The sequence below is a fragment of the Eschrichtius robustus genome, chromosome 17 (genome assembly GCF_028021215.1).
Source record: "Eschrichtius robustus isolate mEscRob2 chromosome 17, mEscRob2.pri, whole genome shotgun sequence".
Classification (NCBI taxonomy): domain Eukaryota; kingdom Metazoa; phylum Chordata; class Mammalia; order Artiodactyla; family Eschrichtiidae; genus Eschrichtius; species Eschrichtius robustus.
This window is the reverse complement of record NC_090840.1, coordinates 71,022,117-71,036,947: the sequence shown is the minus strand read 5'-3', so window position 1 is coordinate 71,036,947 and position 14,831 is coordinate 71,022,117. Positions and strand designations below refer to the sequence as shown.

Here is a 14,831-nt window from a genome sequence, read left to right as displayed (position 1 = left end):
TTCTCAGTTAAACATTGTCATATCCTCACCTATTCTTCACATGGCATGGTTTTGAGCCTTCTCATCCCCCTTCTAAGGCAGTGGAAGAATAATTATGTTATAGCAAATAATCAGAACTCAGATTGGCAGGACAGCCCACTGTGAGTTGGGAAAGTTAATCAGTCACATCACACACTCTTGTTGCCAGCCATTGGTGAGTGTTAAGCTTTTGGACCAGTCTTTCTCCATGTTTGCTCAAGTTCACTCCTGGGATAGAAATGTCTTTGTAGTAGAGGTAGAATACCCAGGGTCTCCAGGAAAGGCTCAAATCTTGATTTAAAGACAGTAGGATCTATCCAGAGATTGTGCCTATGACCCTGTGTTCATGAATGGTGCAAGGACCCAAGATGAAAAGACTATCATATTTTTACAGTGTAAAGCCGCCAGGAATCCTAAACTAGCAGTTCTGTGGAATAGCAACCTCTCCTCTTGTAATTTTTTTTGAAGTCTGTTTTTAAAATATAGATGAACTCGTGTAAAATGATGCCATAGATAAATTACTCAAGAGAAAAGTAGAGAGGAAACTAATAGAAAAATGTTCATTCTTCTTAGTAATCAAAGAAGTAAAAATTAAAATAACCTTAAGGTACCTCCACTAGATTTTAAAAAAAACACCTTATATGTGTCTGGTGACATAGTTATTGGAAAACTGGAAAATATTCCGCCCCAGGATGGTCTCCTAAAACACAACTTGAATCAAGAGGGGGCAAGATGTTCTAGTTGTCCTCAGACTTTTGAAAGTCTTAGGGTCAACTCAGAGATCTGGACACACACTAGGAATGCCGTGCAACCCAGGAAAAACAGAGATCCCCATCTTTGAGTCAAAAATAGTACGGACTTACTTTGAGGAAATGAGTTTTGATCTTCCCGCAGTGTTGACCCATCTGCTTCCTGATGGGGGAATAGAGCAGGTCCCTGGCGGCGATGCGGGCATATGCCACCCTCTTGTTGTTGCTCAGCATCCAGATGAAGACGTCAGGGATGGTGTGCTGTGGCTGTGGAGGCAGAGGGGACGGATTTGATAGGTGGGTGTTTACACGGCACCTCCAGGGTTCTCCTATCCTGCAACAGCACCCCTTCTGCACAACAAGTTCTGTGACTTAAACTTTCTGGGTACTGAAACACCTATGCAACCAAGCAAGTTAAGCGTGGCTTCTTTGAGAAAGTCTTAGGTCACGGAAGCCCCATACGCCAAACTGCTTATCATGCTTTGACAATATGCAAGTCAGACCCGTGACTTGGCATCTTTGGTGGCCTATTTTTCTCCATCTGCAGAACAAACGTTTGCTCCACCTTCCCATGGATTTTTTCTTTGCAATCTTGTAATCATGATTTAGCTTCCAGCATTGGACCTCCTAAGAGCCAGGTAACATATCCAGAACATTCAAATGAAACACCGAAAACAAATATCCGTGAATGTCTTTGGATGTCTTTCCATCTGCTCTTAAGGAAGGAAAAACAATTTTACAAGGGATTTTATACCTAAAATATAATTGCTAAGTATTTTCGCTCCATTTTAGGAGTTTATTCAGAAGAAACTGTACTAAATTGCACAGAAAATTAGATTTTAAAGTTGAGCTAATCAAGATAAGAATTGCAGAATTCCCTGCCAAGAGGCCCATTATGTTGTAAGTGTTTGAAATGCACATTGCTGAGCCAATATAGCTTCCAAAACAAAAGGGAGGCATATTGTCATAAACTAGGCTTTGACATTTTCGGACTGGAAGCAGATACTTTTTCTAACCCCGTAATCCTCTAATGTAATTGGTACCCTAAGAAGGCATCCCCTCTCTCTTGACATGGAAACAGAGACATCCTTGTGGAGGTTTCCTGGCCACACGGTCAGTCAGTCACAGACCAGGTTTGAACCTTCTGGGTGCTCATTAAAATTCCTGCATTCCAAAGTGACTATCTCATGCTTGTTATGCCTCCAGGGAATGATAAATTTGCAACAAGAAAAAAACCTTTCAAGAACAACAGAAGCAGTAAATCTGTACCTCTCCCTGAAAACTTCCGCCACAAAACCTAGTATTTAACAGAAGCAAATACGAGGACTTTTTTTAGATCATTCTAGTAGTCACCAGAAGATATTGCTTACAATTAACTTTAAAATGAGAAGCTGTTTTAACTTTTACTGGACATGAGTTTCAATTTCCTTACAGTTAAAAACCTATCAAAGATCCCATGTTTATTTTGACTTTTCTTGAGCCTATTAAGGAGTGTGCTTTATTATTATTATTATTATTATTATTATTATTATTATTATTATTATTATTTAGGAACATGCTTTTTATTTCGGCTGAATACTCAGGCTCCGTGAAAAAATCGATAAAGCTGTACATGTTTGGCTTAATTAAAAAACACCCTCCTTCACCCTTCAAACGAATAGTGCCAGCTCAGCTCAGCAGGGCTTGAGAGAAAACACTGCTCATCTTTCATTCTTATCAAACGTTCAAACCCCACTGGGAAGATATTTGGTCTAATCTTCCAAATGAGCTTTGCCTTTATAGTTGATTACCTCATCCACAAGGAAGCGGATTTTTTCCACAAAGTTTTGGGCTGCCTGGATCATTTCATCAAGAGATAACTTTTTCTTCTGCTGCTGAGTGAGCCCCTTGGCCTCCTTGGCTATGGCCTCCTAAAACAAAACAAGAGTTTTATTTTGTACAAAACATACATTCTCCCACATTTTCCCAATCACTGTCCTAGGAGCCAGGGCCTAGGACAAGAGGAGGACTCAAGCTTCCTTTCCTTGAGACTTTGACAGTTGGTGAGGTGAAAGCAATATATGCAAATAACTAAAATGTGTAAAGCATCATGGGACCAGAGGGGCCAAAGCCAGGTTTTATGGATAATATGATATTTGTGCTGAGCAAAAAATGCACTGAATTCATCAGATGATAAGAAGAAAAAGTACAGTCCAGTTGGAAGGAACAATTACATATGAAGGCACATAATCATTGAGGGTTCAGAATCGTTGGCACATAGATACATGGGAAGGGAGCATCGAGAGACAAGGCTGGGACACTAGGCTGGGACAAGACGGTGAACAGCCCTGTATATCATGCACAAAGGAATTTGGCCTTTATCTTATGAACAATTGGGAGACTCCAGTGATTTTTTTTTTTGTTATAAATTTATTTATTTGTGGCTGCGTTGGGTCTTCGTTGCTGCGCGCGGGCTTTCTCTGGTTGCGGCGAGCAGGGGCTACTCTTTGTTGCGGTCCGTGGGCTTCTTACTGCAGAGCATGGGCTCTAGAGCGCAGGCTCAGTAGTTGTGGCGCACGGGCTTAGCTGCTCCTCGGCATGTGGGATCTTCCCAGACCAGGGCTCGAACCCGTGTCCCCTGCATTGGCAGGCGGATTCTTCACCACTGCACCACCAGGGAAGTCCCTCCAGTGATTTTTTTAATCAAGAGCGATCTCAGCAGATTTGTGTTTTGGAGACCATTCCGGCTGTGGTATGGAAGGCGAACTGTAGGAAATGACTGTGAGAGCCCAGGCCAGAGACGCTACAGCACTCGGGTTAGGCAGTGGCCCTGGGGGTGAAGAATGGAGTGAGTGCCAGAGTCTCTAAGGGCCGGGGTCTCAACCTGGCCTGGGGTCAAAATGACTGTTTAGGGCTTCCCTGGTGGCGCAGTGGTTGAGAATCTGCCTGCCAATAAAGGGGACACGGGTTCGAGCCCTGGTCTGGGAAGATCCCACATGCCACAGAGCAACTAGGCCCGTGAGCCACAACAACTGAGCCTGTGCGTCTGGAGCCTGTGCTCCGCAACGGGAGAGGCCGCGATAGTGAGAGGCCCGCGCATCGCGATGAAGAGTGGCCCCCGCTTGCCACAACTAGAGAAAGCCTTCGCACAGAAACGAAGACCCAACACAGCCAAAAATAAATAATAACTAAATAATAAATAAATTAAAAAAAAAAAAAAAGACCATTCATTGTGAGGTATAGCAGGGGTCCCCAACCCCCGGGCTGTGGACCGGTACCGGTCCGCGGCCTGTTAGGAACCGGGCCGCACAGCAGGAGGTGAGCAGCAGGTGAACGAGTGAAGCTCCCTCTGCTTCTCCCCATCGCTCCCCATCGCTCACATTACTGCCTGAACCGCTCCCACTGCCCCCACTCCCGCCCCAGTCCGTGGAAAAATCCTCTCCACGAAACTGATCCCTGGTGCCAAAAAGGTTGGGGACCGCTGAGGTACAGGATTCAAAGTTGATTCTCAAGCTTCTGATTGGAGCAACAGGTGAGGCTGGTGGTACCGATACAGGACAGGGAACAAGCTTCGGTGGGAAGATGATGGGCTGAGTGGGATACACTGAGTCAGAGGTGCTATGAGGCAAGCAGTGGACGTGTCCACCCAGAGGCTGGAAATGTGGAGAGAGAGCTGGGCCATGCAAAGTACTGAAATCTTGGGCTTGTTCAGGACAAAGGCTGTCGGACACAGGAAACGAGAGCGCTCTGTGGGCTATCTGTAGAGCATGGGTATTGCAGAGACAGTCAGAGGTGCTGAGAAAGACATGGAGTAGGAAGCCGATCTTACATATGGTGGGAGTCTGGCCTCCTTGGAGTAGAGGAGGACACAAAACTTCATTTATTTTCTGGAAAGAAGGATGAGTCAAGCGTTCAGAGACTCAGGCTTTAGGCTCTGCAGTGTGATTAACTAGCTGTGACCCTTAAATAAAATCATTTAATCTCTGTGGGCCTCACTCACATCTTTAAAATGTCCCTGGCCAAACACTGAGTAATTTTATTTTGCAGAATTATCATGGCCTCATACAAGACGTCCCTTGGTGCCGTTGCTGGAACTGAAGTTTCAAGGAGAGATAATCAGGGTCTGACTTGGTCTGGCGTTTCTCAGTCGTCACTCATTCAATAGGGACCGAACATCTCTAAGGCACTCAGCACTGTGCAGGGTCTCCAGGGCACAGAGAGGTACCAGCCACTGCCCTGCCCTCAGGTACGCTCATAACTTCTCACACAGTTCATAATGGGAGAACACCAAGGAGAGGTAGTTTAGTTATTTCTTTTTGTCTCTCAGCTTAGGAGGCAGAAGGTTAAGTGAAAGAGTCCACAGCCTTTGACAAAATACAAACGTCAAGAAAATGAACAAGTCCTACATCAGAATAGAATATAGGGCTGGTGGGCTTCTAGCTCATTCTTGTAAACATTCAATAAATGCTAGTTCCTCTCCAACTCACTCATCTATTTATTCCCTTCTCATTCTTCTATATCACACAGCTGTATAACTTTTAGAACTTTATCCTCATGTGGTCTATGACCTATGCTTCATCCATGAGGTTTATTTTTAAAGCACACATTTTAGTTCTTTGCAAGTATAAATAGATTTTCACATACCAGCTCCTGCCAACAGAGCGTAAGTCGTTTCTTATCTAAATTGGTTTGGTTCAACCTCTTGGGTTTCTTTTCCACTTCAGAGACAAAGGCACTATAAGAGAATAACAATTTTGAAACCTACTTAGTGAAAATTCATTTATGTAATTCCAGAGATTTGCAAGTATACTTTCTGCAATACAATGGGAAAGTTGATGAAGCCACAGAACCAAGATTTTTCATTTTGGATTAAGCAATAAGGCACTAACTTTCCTATGAGACAAAATGAGAATGGGAAATAGTGCCAGACCTCACATTAGTTTCGGGGATGTTTGTTTTTCTACTTTCTTTCAGTATATACCTGTTGTGATTCCTATCCAAGTTCCTAACAGCAAACACAAAATAATGCAGTTTTCCTTTATCTTACAAATTTAACACACACCAAAATGTTCCTGAAAATTGTATGTAGAGCAAATATTTTAGACTCAAAACTGGGCTACGTCTTCACATTTTTAAAACCATACAAAGGACTGAATAGTAACGTTTTGAGGGATGAAGTTAAAAATGTGTTCAACAGGAAAATGGTAATGGTTATGAATGCAATTGAAGAAGAAACAGAAATGACTTTAAATTTGGGGAAATAAGATATTCCCTCATCAGCAATAACTTAAATTAAAATCGATACCATTTTCACTTACTAAAAACCAGGTAATATTCAAGGTTGATAATATTCGAAGGGAAATAGTCACTCTCCTCTATTATGATAGGAGAGTGTTAATTATTACAATGTTTAAGAGGTTATTTGACAGCATCTATCAAAATTTAAATGTCCATATAATTTGATCCAAAAATTATACTAGTATTCTATCCTTCAAAAATAACTGAAAATTCTTGCAAAAATATGTTTACTTAGTAACGTTTATTGTAGCATTGTTTATAGTAGCAAAATAAGTCAGAACAACTTAAATGTAAGGGACTAGTTAAATACTACATGATACATATCACGTGATTGAACACTGGGGATGACTATTAGATACTACTGTAGAAAGATGCCAGTGATACATTGCTGAGTGAAAAAGCAATCTGCTGAACAAAGTGTGTGATACTCGTGAAGAAATAGAGTATTTTTATGAATGTGTGTGTTTGCAAATGCACAGAAAAAAAGGAAGACAAATCAAACTCTTCTCTCTGAGTGGGATTGGAGAGAGAGTTGAGAACACTTTTCCTTTATACATCCTGCATTTTGTTGTTGTTGAAGATGAGCATCTAGTATTTCTGAGATGAAAAGAATCAATTACAAAAGAACAAAAGGGGGATCTAAGATGCCATACCTCCCAGGGAAGGGTCCCACACCAGAGCTCTGCCTGCTGGTAATTGGAAACTTCAATCAGAAATTCTCTTTGGACATACTCGTCATTGCGTTTTCTCTTCATTTTTAAAAAGAATAAAAAGGAGTCTATTTTGAGGAGGGAATCTTGGTGCCACCTGTCTATCTTTCTTTCCTAGAGGTAGAAGGAATCCATTCCACTCCCAGGATGGATCAGCTCTAGGAAACATTATGGATGCTTCTAATCTCTCTCCCTTCCTCACAGGGGGAGAAATAACTTATTTCCCCACCAGAATGGGGGTAGATGACTTTGGCACATGATTCTGTTCATTCCTCCTCTTTCAGCCCCAGCCCACTGCCACCTGTGGGCAGCCTCCTCACCTGTACACAGCAGGTGGTCCGTCCCTTCTGGGGGGAAGCCCCAAAGTCCAGCTGCTCAACCTCAAACAGGTGGGGGGACCACAAAGTCTCCTTGACCTCAGGTACAAACTTTTTTCTCAAATCCAAGTTTACCAAATATAAAATGAACGTTTGATCTCTGTCTGACCCTACTGAATATTTTTTTCAGTTGGCTTTAAACTTGAAGAGAAAGGGGAATAATTATCACCTCCAAGTAAACCCCTAGTAGAGAAAAGTTATTGAGCTATTAATTTGCCCACAATTTCTAAAAATATGACCGTGAAGCTTTTAAAGATGCTTCAAGGGACTTGCAGGTGACACTTAGCTCACAGCAGGAGTAGCACTGATATATATTGCTTCTATATGAAAAACAGAAAAGAAATAAAGAGAGAAAAAGCTACATATTTATTTCTTTGCTTTCTTTTTTTTAAGTAAAAATGGCTTGGATAGTTGAGAGATTAGGAAAGACAAAACTTACAAAGCTGAACACGAGAATCTATTAATTTTTTTCTTTCCATCACATGAATAGCCACTCCTTTTCCATTGATTCTATTATAACAAATTCTCATTGTTGGTCAAGTCTTGACCTAATTCATCAGGTTGTTTCCTTATGGGGAAGGCAGCCTCTAAGATGGCCCCAATGATCCCCACCTCCTGTTCTTCTTGCCATTGTGCAATTCATCCCCTTTGAAAATGTGCACTGGTCCTAGTGACTTGCTTCTAACAGAAGACATCCAGACTGCTGGGATGTCACGTCCAAGATTAGGTTATAAAAGACCGTGACGTCCATCTTATTGGCATGTTCTCTCTGACTCTTCTTTCTTGCTCACTCTGATGCAGTCAGCTGCCATGTTGTGAGAGGTAGCTTGGAGAGGCTCACGTGGCAAGGAATTGAGAATGACCTCCAAACAACAGCTAGCAGGGAACTGAAGCCCTCAATCATCCTCAGTCCAACAGTTCATGAAGAACTGAATTCTGCAAATGTCCGTATGAGTGATCTTGGAAGTGAGTCCTTCCCAGTTGAGCCCTGAGGTAGCTGTAGCCTTAGTCAATGCCTTGATTGCAGCCTGGGAGAGGTCCCGAGCAAAGGACCCAGCTAAGCCACACCTGCATTCATGACCCAAGAAACTGTGAAATAATAAATATGTGTAAGCCACTAAATTTGAGGGTTATTGTTACTCTGTAATAGATAACTAATACACCCTATTTTTTCATCTTTTATTATATTGTCTACCTCCTGGAATAAGAGTCATTAATTGGTGCTTATTAATGTGGTGTATAAAAAATTCTATTAAATAACATTTGATATAACTTATCCATCTAATTGCCAAATAGTTGTTGAGTACCTACCAGATGCAAAGAACCATGCTGGACACTAACACTACCAGCATTTTTCTCGTTTCATAAAATGTCTCTGCAGTCTTTCTTTTCTTCTCTTTTCCTTTTTTTTTTCCCCCTATGCTTTATGTTTTAGTTAAGTGTCAGGAAGCAGTAGTGAGCCCACAGTTGCAGCTAAATTACTGAACAAAATTAAGATGGATATAACACTATTCAATGCCCATATGAATGCATGTGAAATCGACCATCTTCTAAGGTAATTAAAAGCTGATTCCATATCAGCTGAGCTGCCCAGATGACAGCTGTCTCTGCAGTACCTGCTTTGACTGATGAAGTCGCTGAGCACCATCTTCATTTTCTCTTCCGGGGCTTCCTCTGAAATCTTAATCAGTTCTTTCACTTCCTCTATACCTTCTTCCTGAAAACAAACCACAGAGGTGGCGGGATGAGAGGTGGGAATGAGACACCATAGTGGAGATACTGATTCTAACACCCACAGAAATAATATTGAGCTAATATTTTGTTTTGAAAATGAAGGAACATATCTCTTGTTTTTTCGTGTATGTCTGAACCGGGAAATGCTACTGCATTCTAACTTCGAACCTTCCTTTCTTAACTGGAATTGGTCCAGATTCAAGTCTTCTCCTGTGTTGCTCAAACTCATTGTTTCTGTCCCAGATTTATTCCTGAATTGAGTTCCACTTATTTAGAATCTACCTTGTGAGGGAAACCTAATGTCATGGGAAATACCTAACAAAGCAGAGTAAATTAGATAGAATTATCAAAAACTTCAAAAGCAATGTTCATGCCAGTTTGTTATATAGGAGTAAAACCACACTGTACAATCCCTGAAACTAACAGGCTATCAATTCTTCTGATTATGGGGTTTTTGTCAGGGGTGCGGTGTTGAGGGAAAAGAAGACAGGTTGTATATGACAATGGCTATATGCTTGTGTACTTAATCATTGTACTTTTCCTTTGGGTCCTAAATTCTAGGGTTCCATTTCATGGCTTGGAGGAAAATGGCACCCAAGGGGCAATGTACATGTCACCACTGCTTTGCTAGAATCTACAAAAACGACATCCTCCATCACATGCCTAGGGACATATATTTCTCTCTTTCCCCCTTCACTATAAGTACAGGCAACATCGTGGAGTGGTTAAAGATTTAGGCTTGGGAGCCAGACTACCTACGACATCCAAATCCAGGCTTTATCAGGTGACCTCACCCACTTCTGCCCAGTTTCCTCATCTGTAAAATCTGGTAATAATGGTACCCACCTATAGCCCCATAGGGAGATGTGAACTTCTTCACACCGTGCTTGGTGCTTAGTAAACATTCAGTCAGGTTAGCCATGATATGCCGCGCACGGCAGGGATCCTGGCTCTGGGGAAGAATTAGAAACAAGTGCTCAAGGCTACTATGGCCTCTAGGGATTAAAATATTCTGATTTGTTTGGTCAAGCCTTTTAGAAATAAACTATTTTGGCTGAAGGAGAAGCAAGACCAGCCATAAAAAGCGAGTCCACGGCCTCCCCATGGCATGACTCCAAACCCGGCCTCCATGACCGCTTTCAGACTCTGCCTCCATGATGCCTGGAATTCCCATGGTCAGAGGCAATACTGTGTTTTTTTTTGTTTTGTTTTGTTTTAATTAATTAATTAATTAATTTTATTTTTGGCTGCGTTGGGTCTTTGTTGCTGCATGCAGGCTTTCTCTAGTTGCGGCGAGCGGGGGCTACTCTTCCTTGCGGTGCGCGGCCTTTTCATTGCAGTGGCTTCTCTTGTTTGTGTAGCACGGGCTCTAGCCACACGGGCTCAGTAGTTGTGGCTCGTGGGCTTAGTTGCTCTGCGGCATGTGGGATCTTCCCGGACCAGGGCTCGAACCCGTGTCCCCTGCATTAGCAGGTGGATTCTCAACCACTGCGCCACCAGGGAAGCCCCCAATACCTTGTTTTACACAACTGAAGACAGAATTCTAAAGCAAACGGGAGAGAGAAATGTGTGCTTTCCTTAGTGTGGGTTTTCATGGAATGAGAGAGATCAGACCAGGGTCCCCTGGTGAGGCACAGTGGGACAGAGAGGAGAGGACACTGCCCATGAGATGTGTGGGCTGGAAAGAGAAATGTGAGAGTAAACGAAAAGGAATCACAAAGGGAAGGAGATACCAAAGAAGCAGTGTTCCCAGGTTTTCTTCCCCCCTCCACCTCCCAGGGGTTGGGTGGGACAGCCTAGCATTTTTTGCATATAGGTGCTGTTTTAAATACTTTCACACACTCAATTCCTCAAATAATTCTGAAGGAAAAGAACAGGACATGATGGAAGAGGGTAAGAGGGAGCAAGTAAGAAGGTTTCTCTGAGGAAGGGCTTAAATATGAGCCCTAGAGGTTGACTGGGCTTCACAGGAGAAACATGAAGGGGACAAGCAGCCCTGGCAGAGGGAACGGCATGGAGGTGGCTAGGAGGCACAAAGGAGCTTTGTTTCTTTGAGACACTTGAAAGGAGACCAGCATGCTTGGAATACAGTAAGGAGGAAGAGCATGTGAGATATAGGACTGGAGAGGTGTCAGGGCTTGAACTTGGAGGACATCGTCCACCTTGTTAAGGATTTAGGATTTCATATTAGTTGAAGCTAAGATCTATCAAGTTTGTGAGAAAGCTATCCATCCCTTCCTTGCCTTTGGAGATTGGGAAAGTGGCCTATCCCTAGGTCCTATAACAGTTAGAAGCAGAGCAGGGGTTTGAATTGGATAATTTGATTTAAAGTCAAGAGATTTTACAAAATGTATTCTCATTCCCCTGCGTCCATGTGGCAGGAGCCAGGTGTCCTCCAAATGTAGCAGCCTCAATTCACTTGTATTTAAACTGAGGTCAAGACCCTCTACTGGGTGGAAAAAAATCCCCTTTGCCTCCAGCTTCCCAATATTCAAATCCATCACCTGTCAGAGTCACCTACCAGGAGGTCTGCCATTTTCTCCATCATGTTGGACCAATGCAGCCTAAACGTCTGGTCTCCCCAAGAACTGGTGAAATAGACACAGGGCTTCTTGGCCTCGAATGGCAAATAGTTGTAATTCCTGGGAAAACACATTAGGTCTGGAAGTTAGTTGGTGATCAGTGTTTTTCAGACAATCCCAGTAACCTGTTCATGTTTGTATGTTCTGGGTGGGTTGGGGGAAGGGTTATGGCAAAATAGTCAAACTATTAATTCCATCCTTAGCCTTTACTTGGGGGGATCCACGGACAATAAGCGACGAACTGTTATATGGCTACAATGGTGAGGTAATAACAGCTACCACCCTCTGACCCAGGGCAAAGTTTAGAAATGATCACCAGAGGGAAGGCAAGCCCTCTTCAAGGAGAAATTCTCTTTCCAATTGAGAGAAGAGAGAAAGGAGAAAAACTAACATATTTTTCCTTTTAATGTCTATATGCTAGGCCCTGACTGTGTAAGGATCAATTGAGATAACAGATGTGAATGTATTTTATAAACTGAAATCGCTAGAGAAATCTAAGAGGGTAATAATATTAATGAAGATGAAGTCATGTGCTCCAAACTAAACTTCAGCATTCTATGGCTTGCCATCCATTCATCCATCCGTACAAAATTTATTGTTGCTGGGCATTGGTGCCAGTAATGCAGATGACCTGCTTGACTAAGAAGGGACGAGAGGGATGGCAAAGTAGCTGGAAGGGGAGCTGTGGAGCCAAAGAGAATGGCTGATGGTGATGGTGGGATATGCTTAAATGATGATAAGAAAAAAGTTAAGAGGATGAGACTGAAGACAGAAAAGAAGGAACTAACTGGTAGAATTCAGTTCCCAAGGAGGAAAGGGATGGATGTGAAAGCAGGGAAGATGGGAGAGGTGTAGCAAAAAGCTGAAGTTCCCTGCCTAAAGACAGCTATATTCTTAACTAGGTCTACCCCCAGCCGCCTGTAACTGTCCCACAAACACCTGGGTCTGTGTGAAGAGAAATGTGGAAGGCAGGCCAGAGCACATTTCTTGTCATGGGTGTGGCTGGACAGGTGGCCCTAATATATGTGAACAGTGTTTGGAGTCACGCGCGCTTATAGAGGCTGGGCTGGGATGGTGAGGTGAAAGAGAGAGCTTTGTTTCCATTCAAAAAGCTACCGAGAACTTCAGCCTGAAAGAATACATGTTGTTCTTTTTAGCTCTCCAACCTCCAGATTTCTTCTAGAGGCCATAAAGTTAGCAAAGGTGCCCCATGGTCTGTTCTGCAGAAAATAAACCAGCAGGCATCCATTCAGAAGAGAAGCCAAATAAATTCTTGGCAGAAACTGAGGTTATTATTACAGCAGGAGAACAAAATAAAAATTAAAAATAAAGAAGTTCCGAAACTGCTCTTTCCTTTATCTTGTGAAAAATTATGGCACTGAGAATCCTGCACCTAAATAAATTCCCACTTATTGTTGCACTTTGTTCCAAGGTTTCTTTGGTTTGGATGATTTTGTGCTAATGATGTTCAGAGCCTCTATCTTTGGTGTCCAGGGTCCTCCGGGTCTTACTGGGTCTGCGTGGTCCGGGATGCGGTGGTCTTTCAGGCAAATGACAGTGCAGATGGAGGACAGCAGATGGGAGGGCACCATGTTCCCAGTGGGAAGAGAAGCCTGCCAGTTTGAATGGCTGCCCTGACGTACGACCGGTCTTGTGACTTTGGGCAAGCGTGGGCCTGGAACCCTAAGAAGCAAATGATGAGCCGACTCTGGATGTCTTGTGCTCCAATCTCATTCTTGAGCTCCGGCCCCGTATCTGAGTTGTATGTGAATGCACGTGCTTTGTAAAGCTGGAAAGCCCAGAACAAATGCAGGGTGATGTTTTAAGTGTCCTGAACCACCCCTTATACGGTGGTATTTCAATGGAGGCAACAGACAAATTGCATGTGTATGTGCATATGTGTAGATGCTGTGTGTGCACATGCGTGCGTGTGTGTGTGTGGTGGTCTATTAGAGAATCTTCCAATTCAGCTGCTGCCACCCTGGCTTGCCACTATGTGGACAGAGCCTCGATATAGTGACAGGAATATAAAGCCCCAAAACACCAGCAGGACATTTTGGTCTCTTCGAGCCAGCCTGTCAGTACTAATGTGAGGTCCATCTGAGGGTTCCTTAGAGCTCTCATTTCCTCTCAAACCCTTCCCACACTACATCCCCTGACATCCCCGCCAACAGTCAACAACGGGCTAGTCTAACAGGGTGGGGATGTTTTCACTGCGAAAAGGATCCTGGCAAAAGGATGCAGAGTACCACTGAGTCTCATAAAAGCCTCCCAGAGCTGCAGATCCTGTTCATTGAGGTCCTCAGTTTCGAGAATGGACAGAGAAGCCATTAAAGGACTGGGAAGTTTGGGGTCCTTTTTGGTGCATGTAAAGGAGGGTGGCCAAGTATGGCTGCCAGGGACCCATAAAAAAGACCCCAAAGAAGGTGGTCCGTGGGAGGGGGAGGGTGGCCAAATATGGCTGCCAGGGACCCATAAAAAAGACCCCAAAGAAGGTGGTCCGTGGGAGGGGGAGGGTGGTCCGTGGGAGAGACAGGATTTAGAAAACATAGGCCATGCTCAAAAATGAGAGGACAAGAAGCTAGGATTATTTTCACTTACTGCTTCCTACTTTGATCGCTTTCTATCCCTTAAGCTCATTCTCGCCCTTTAGGATGTCACCTTGGTTGTGACTTTTCCCAACTCTTCACCTCCTCCACTCCCCCTCTCTACCCACATAGTACCCTGTGCCCAGCCCAGTTATAGCGTGTCCTTAACTCATTCAGAAACAGTTATGAGCGTCTACTACGTGCCTGGCGTGGAGATGAGCAGATCCAAAGGTGAACAAGACACAGTCCTTTGCCCTCAGGGTGCTCAGTCTGATAGGGAGACAGACTAGTAAAAACGTCTTAATGCAGTGCGATTAGTGTTTGATGGAGGTGAGTAGAGGAGTCCAAATAAGACTTGGGGTTCAGGGAAGGGAACTTGAACTTAGTCTCGGAAAGTAACGGAAGTTAGCAGTTCTGAGGAGGGCGCTGGTTGCCTGGCAGAAAGAAGAGGTGTTCACAGGCCCAGACGCAGCAAACAACGGGATCCACTTGGGGGATGGCGCCGCAGGCATGGTGGAGTTTGGGGAATACCCAGAGATTACCGTAGAGAAGTGGGTAGGGACCAAATCAACAAAATATGTCCTCTGAAATTAATTCTGAAAACCACAGACAGATGTCAATGGCAATGTCATTGTATGATGTCAATCAGGGGACTGGGGAGTTCAGATAGATAGTTTGGTGAATTTCTTGAATCAGATCCAAGCCAGGTAAGAGGTGTTTAAAATAATTTAGGCCAAAGGTGCTGACAGGCCAGATTAAAGAAATGGCAATAGAGAACACACTTGAGAACTCGAAA

General features: G+C 43.5%; 1 protein-coding gene across 1 annotated transcript in view; it reads right to left on the bottom strand.

The window, feature by feature from the left end:
* FER1L6 (fer-1 like family member 6) overlaps positions 1–14,831 on the bottom strand; it is a 120,667-nt gene that overhangs the window by 75,651 nt on the left and 30,185 nt on the right. The window contains exons 13-17 of the mRNA XM_068525619.1: positions 11,387–11,507; positions 8,748–8,848; positions 5,391–5,481; positions 2,558–2,677; positions 882–1,034 (exon numbers count right to left, since the gene is read on the bottom strand). Coding sequence (XP_068381720.1) covers positions 882–1,034; positions 2,558–2,677; positions 5,391–5,481; positions 8,748–8,848; positions 11,387–11,507 — 586 coding nt within the window. The remainder of the gene's footprint in view (positions 1–881; positions 1,035–2,557; positions 2,678–5,390; positions 5,482–8,747; positions 8,849–11,386; positions 11,508–14,831) is intronic.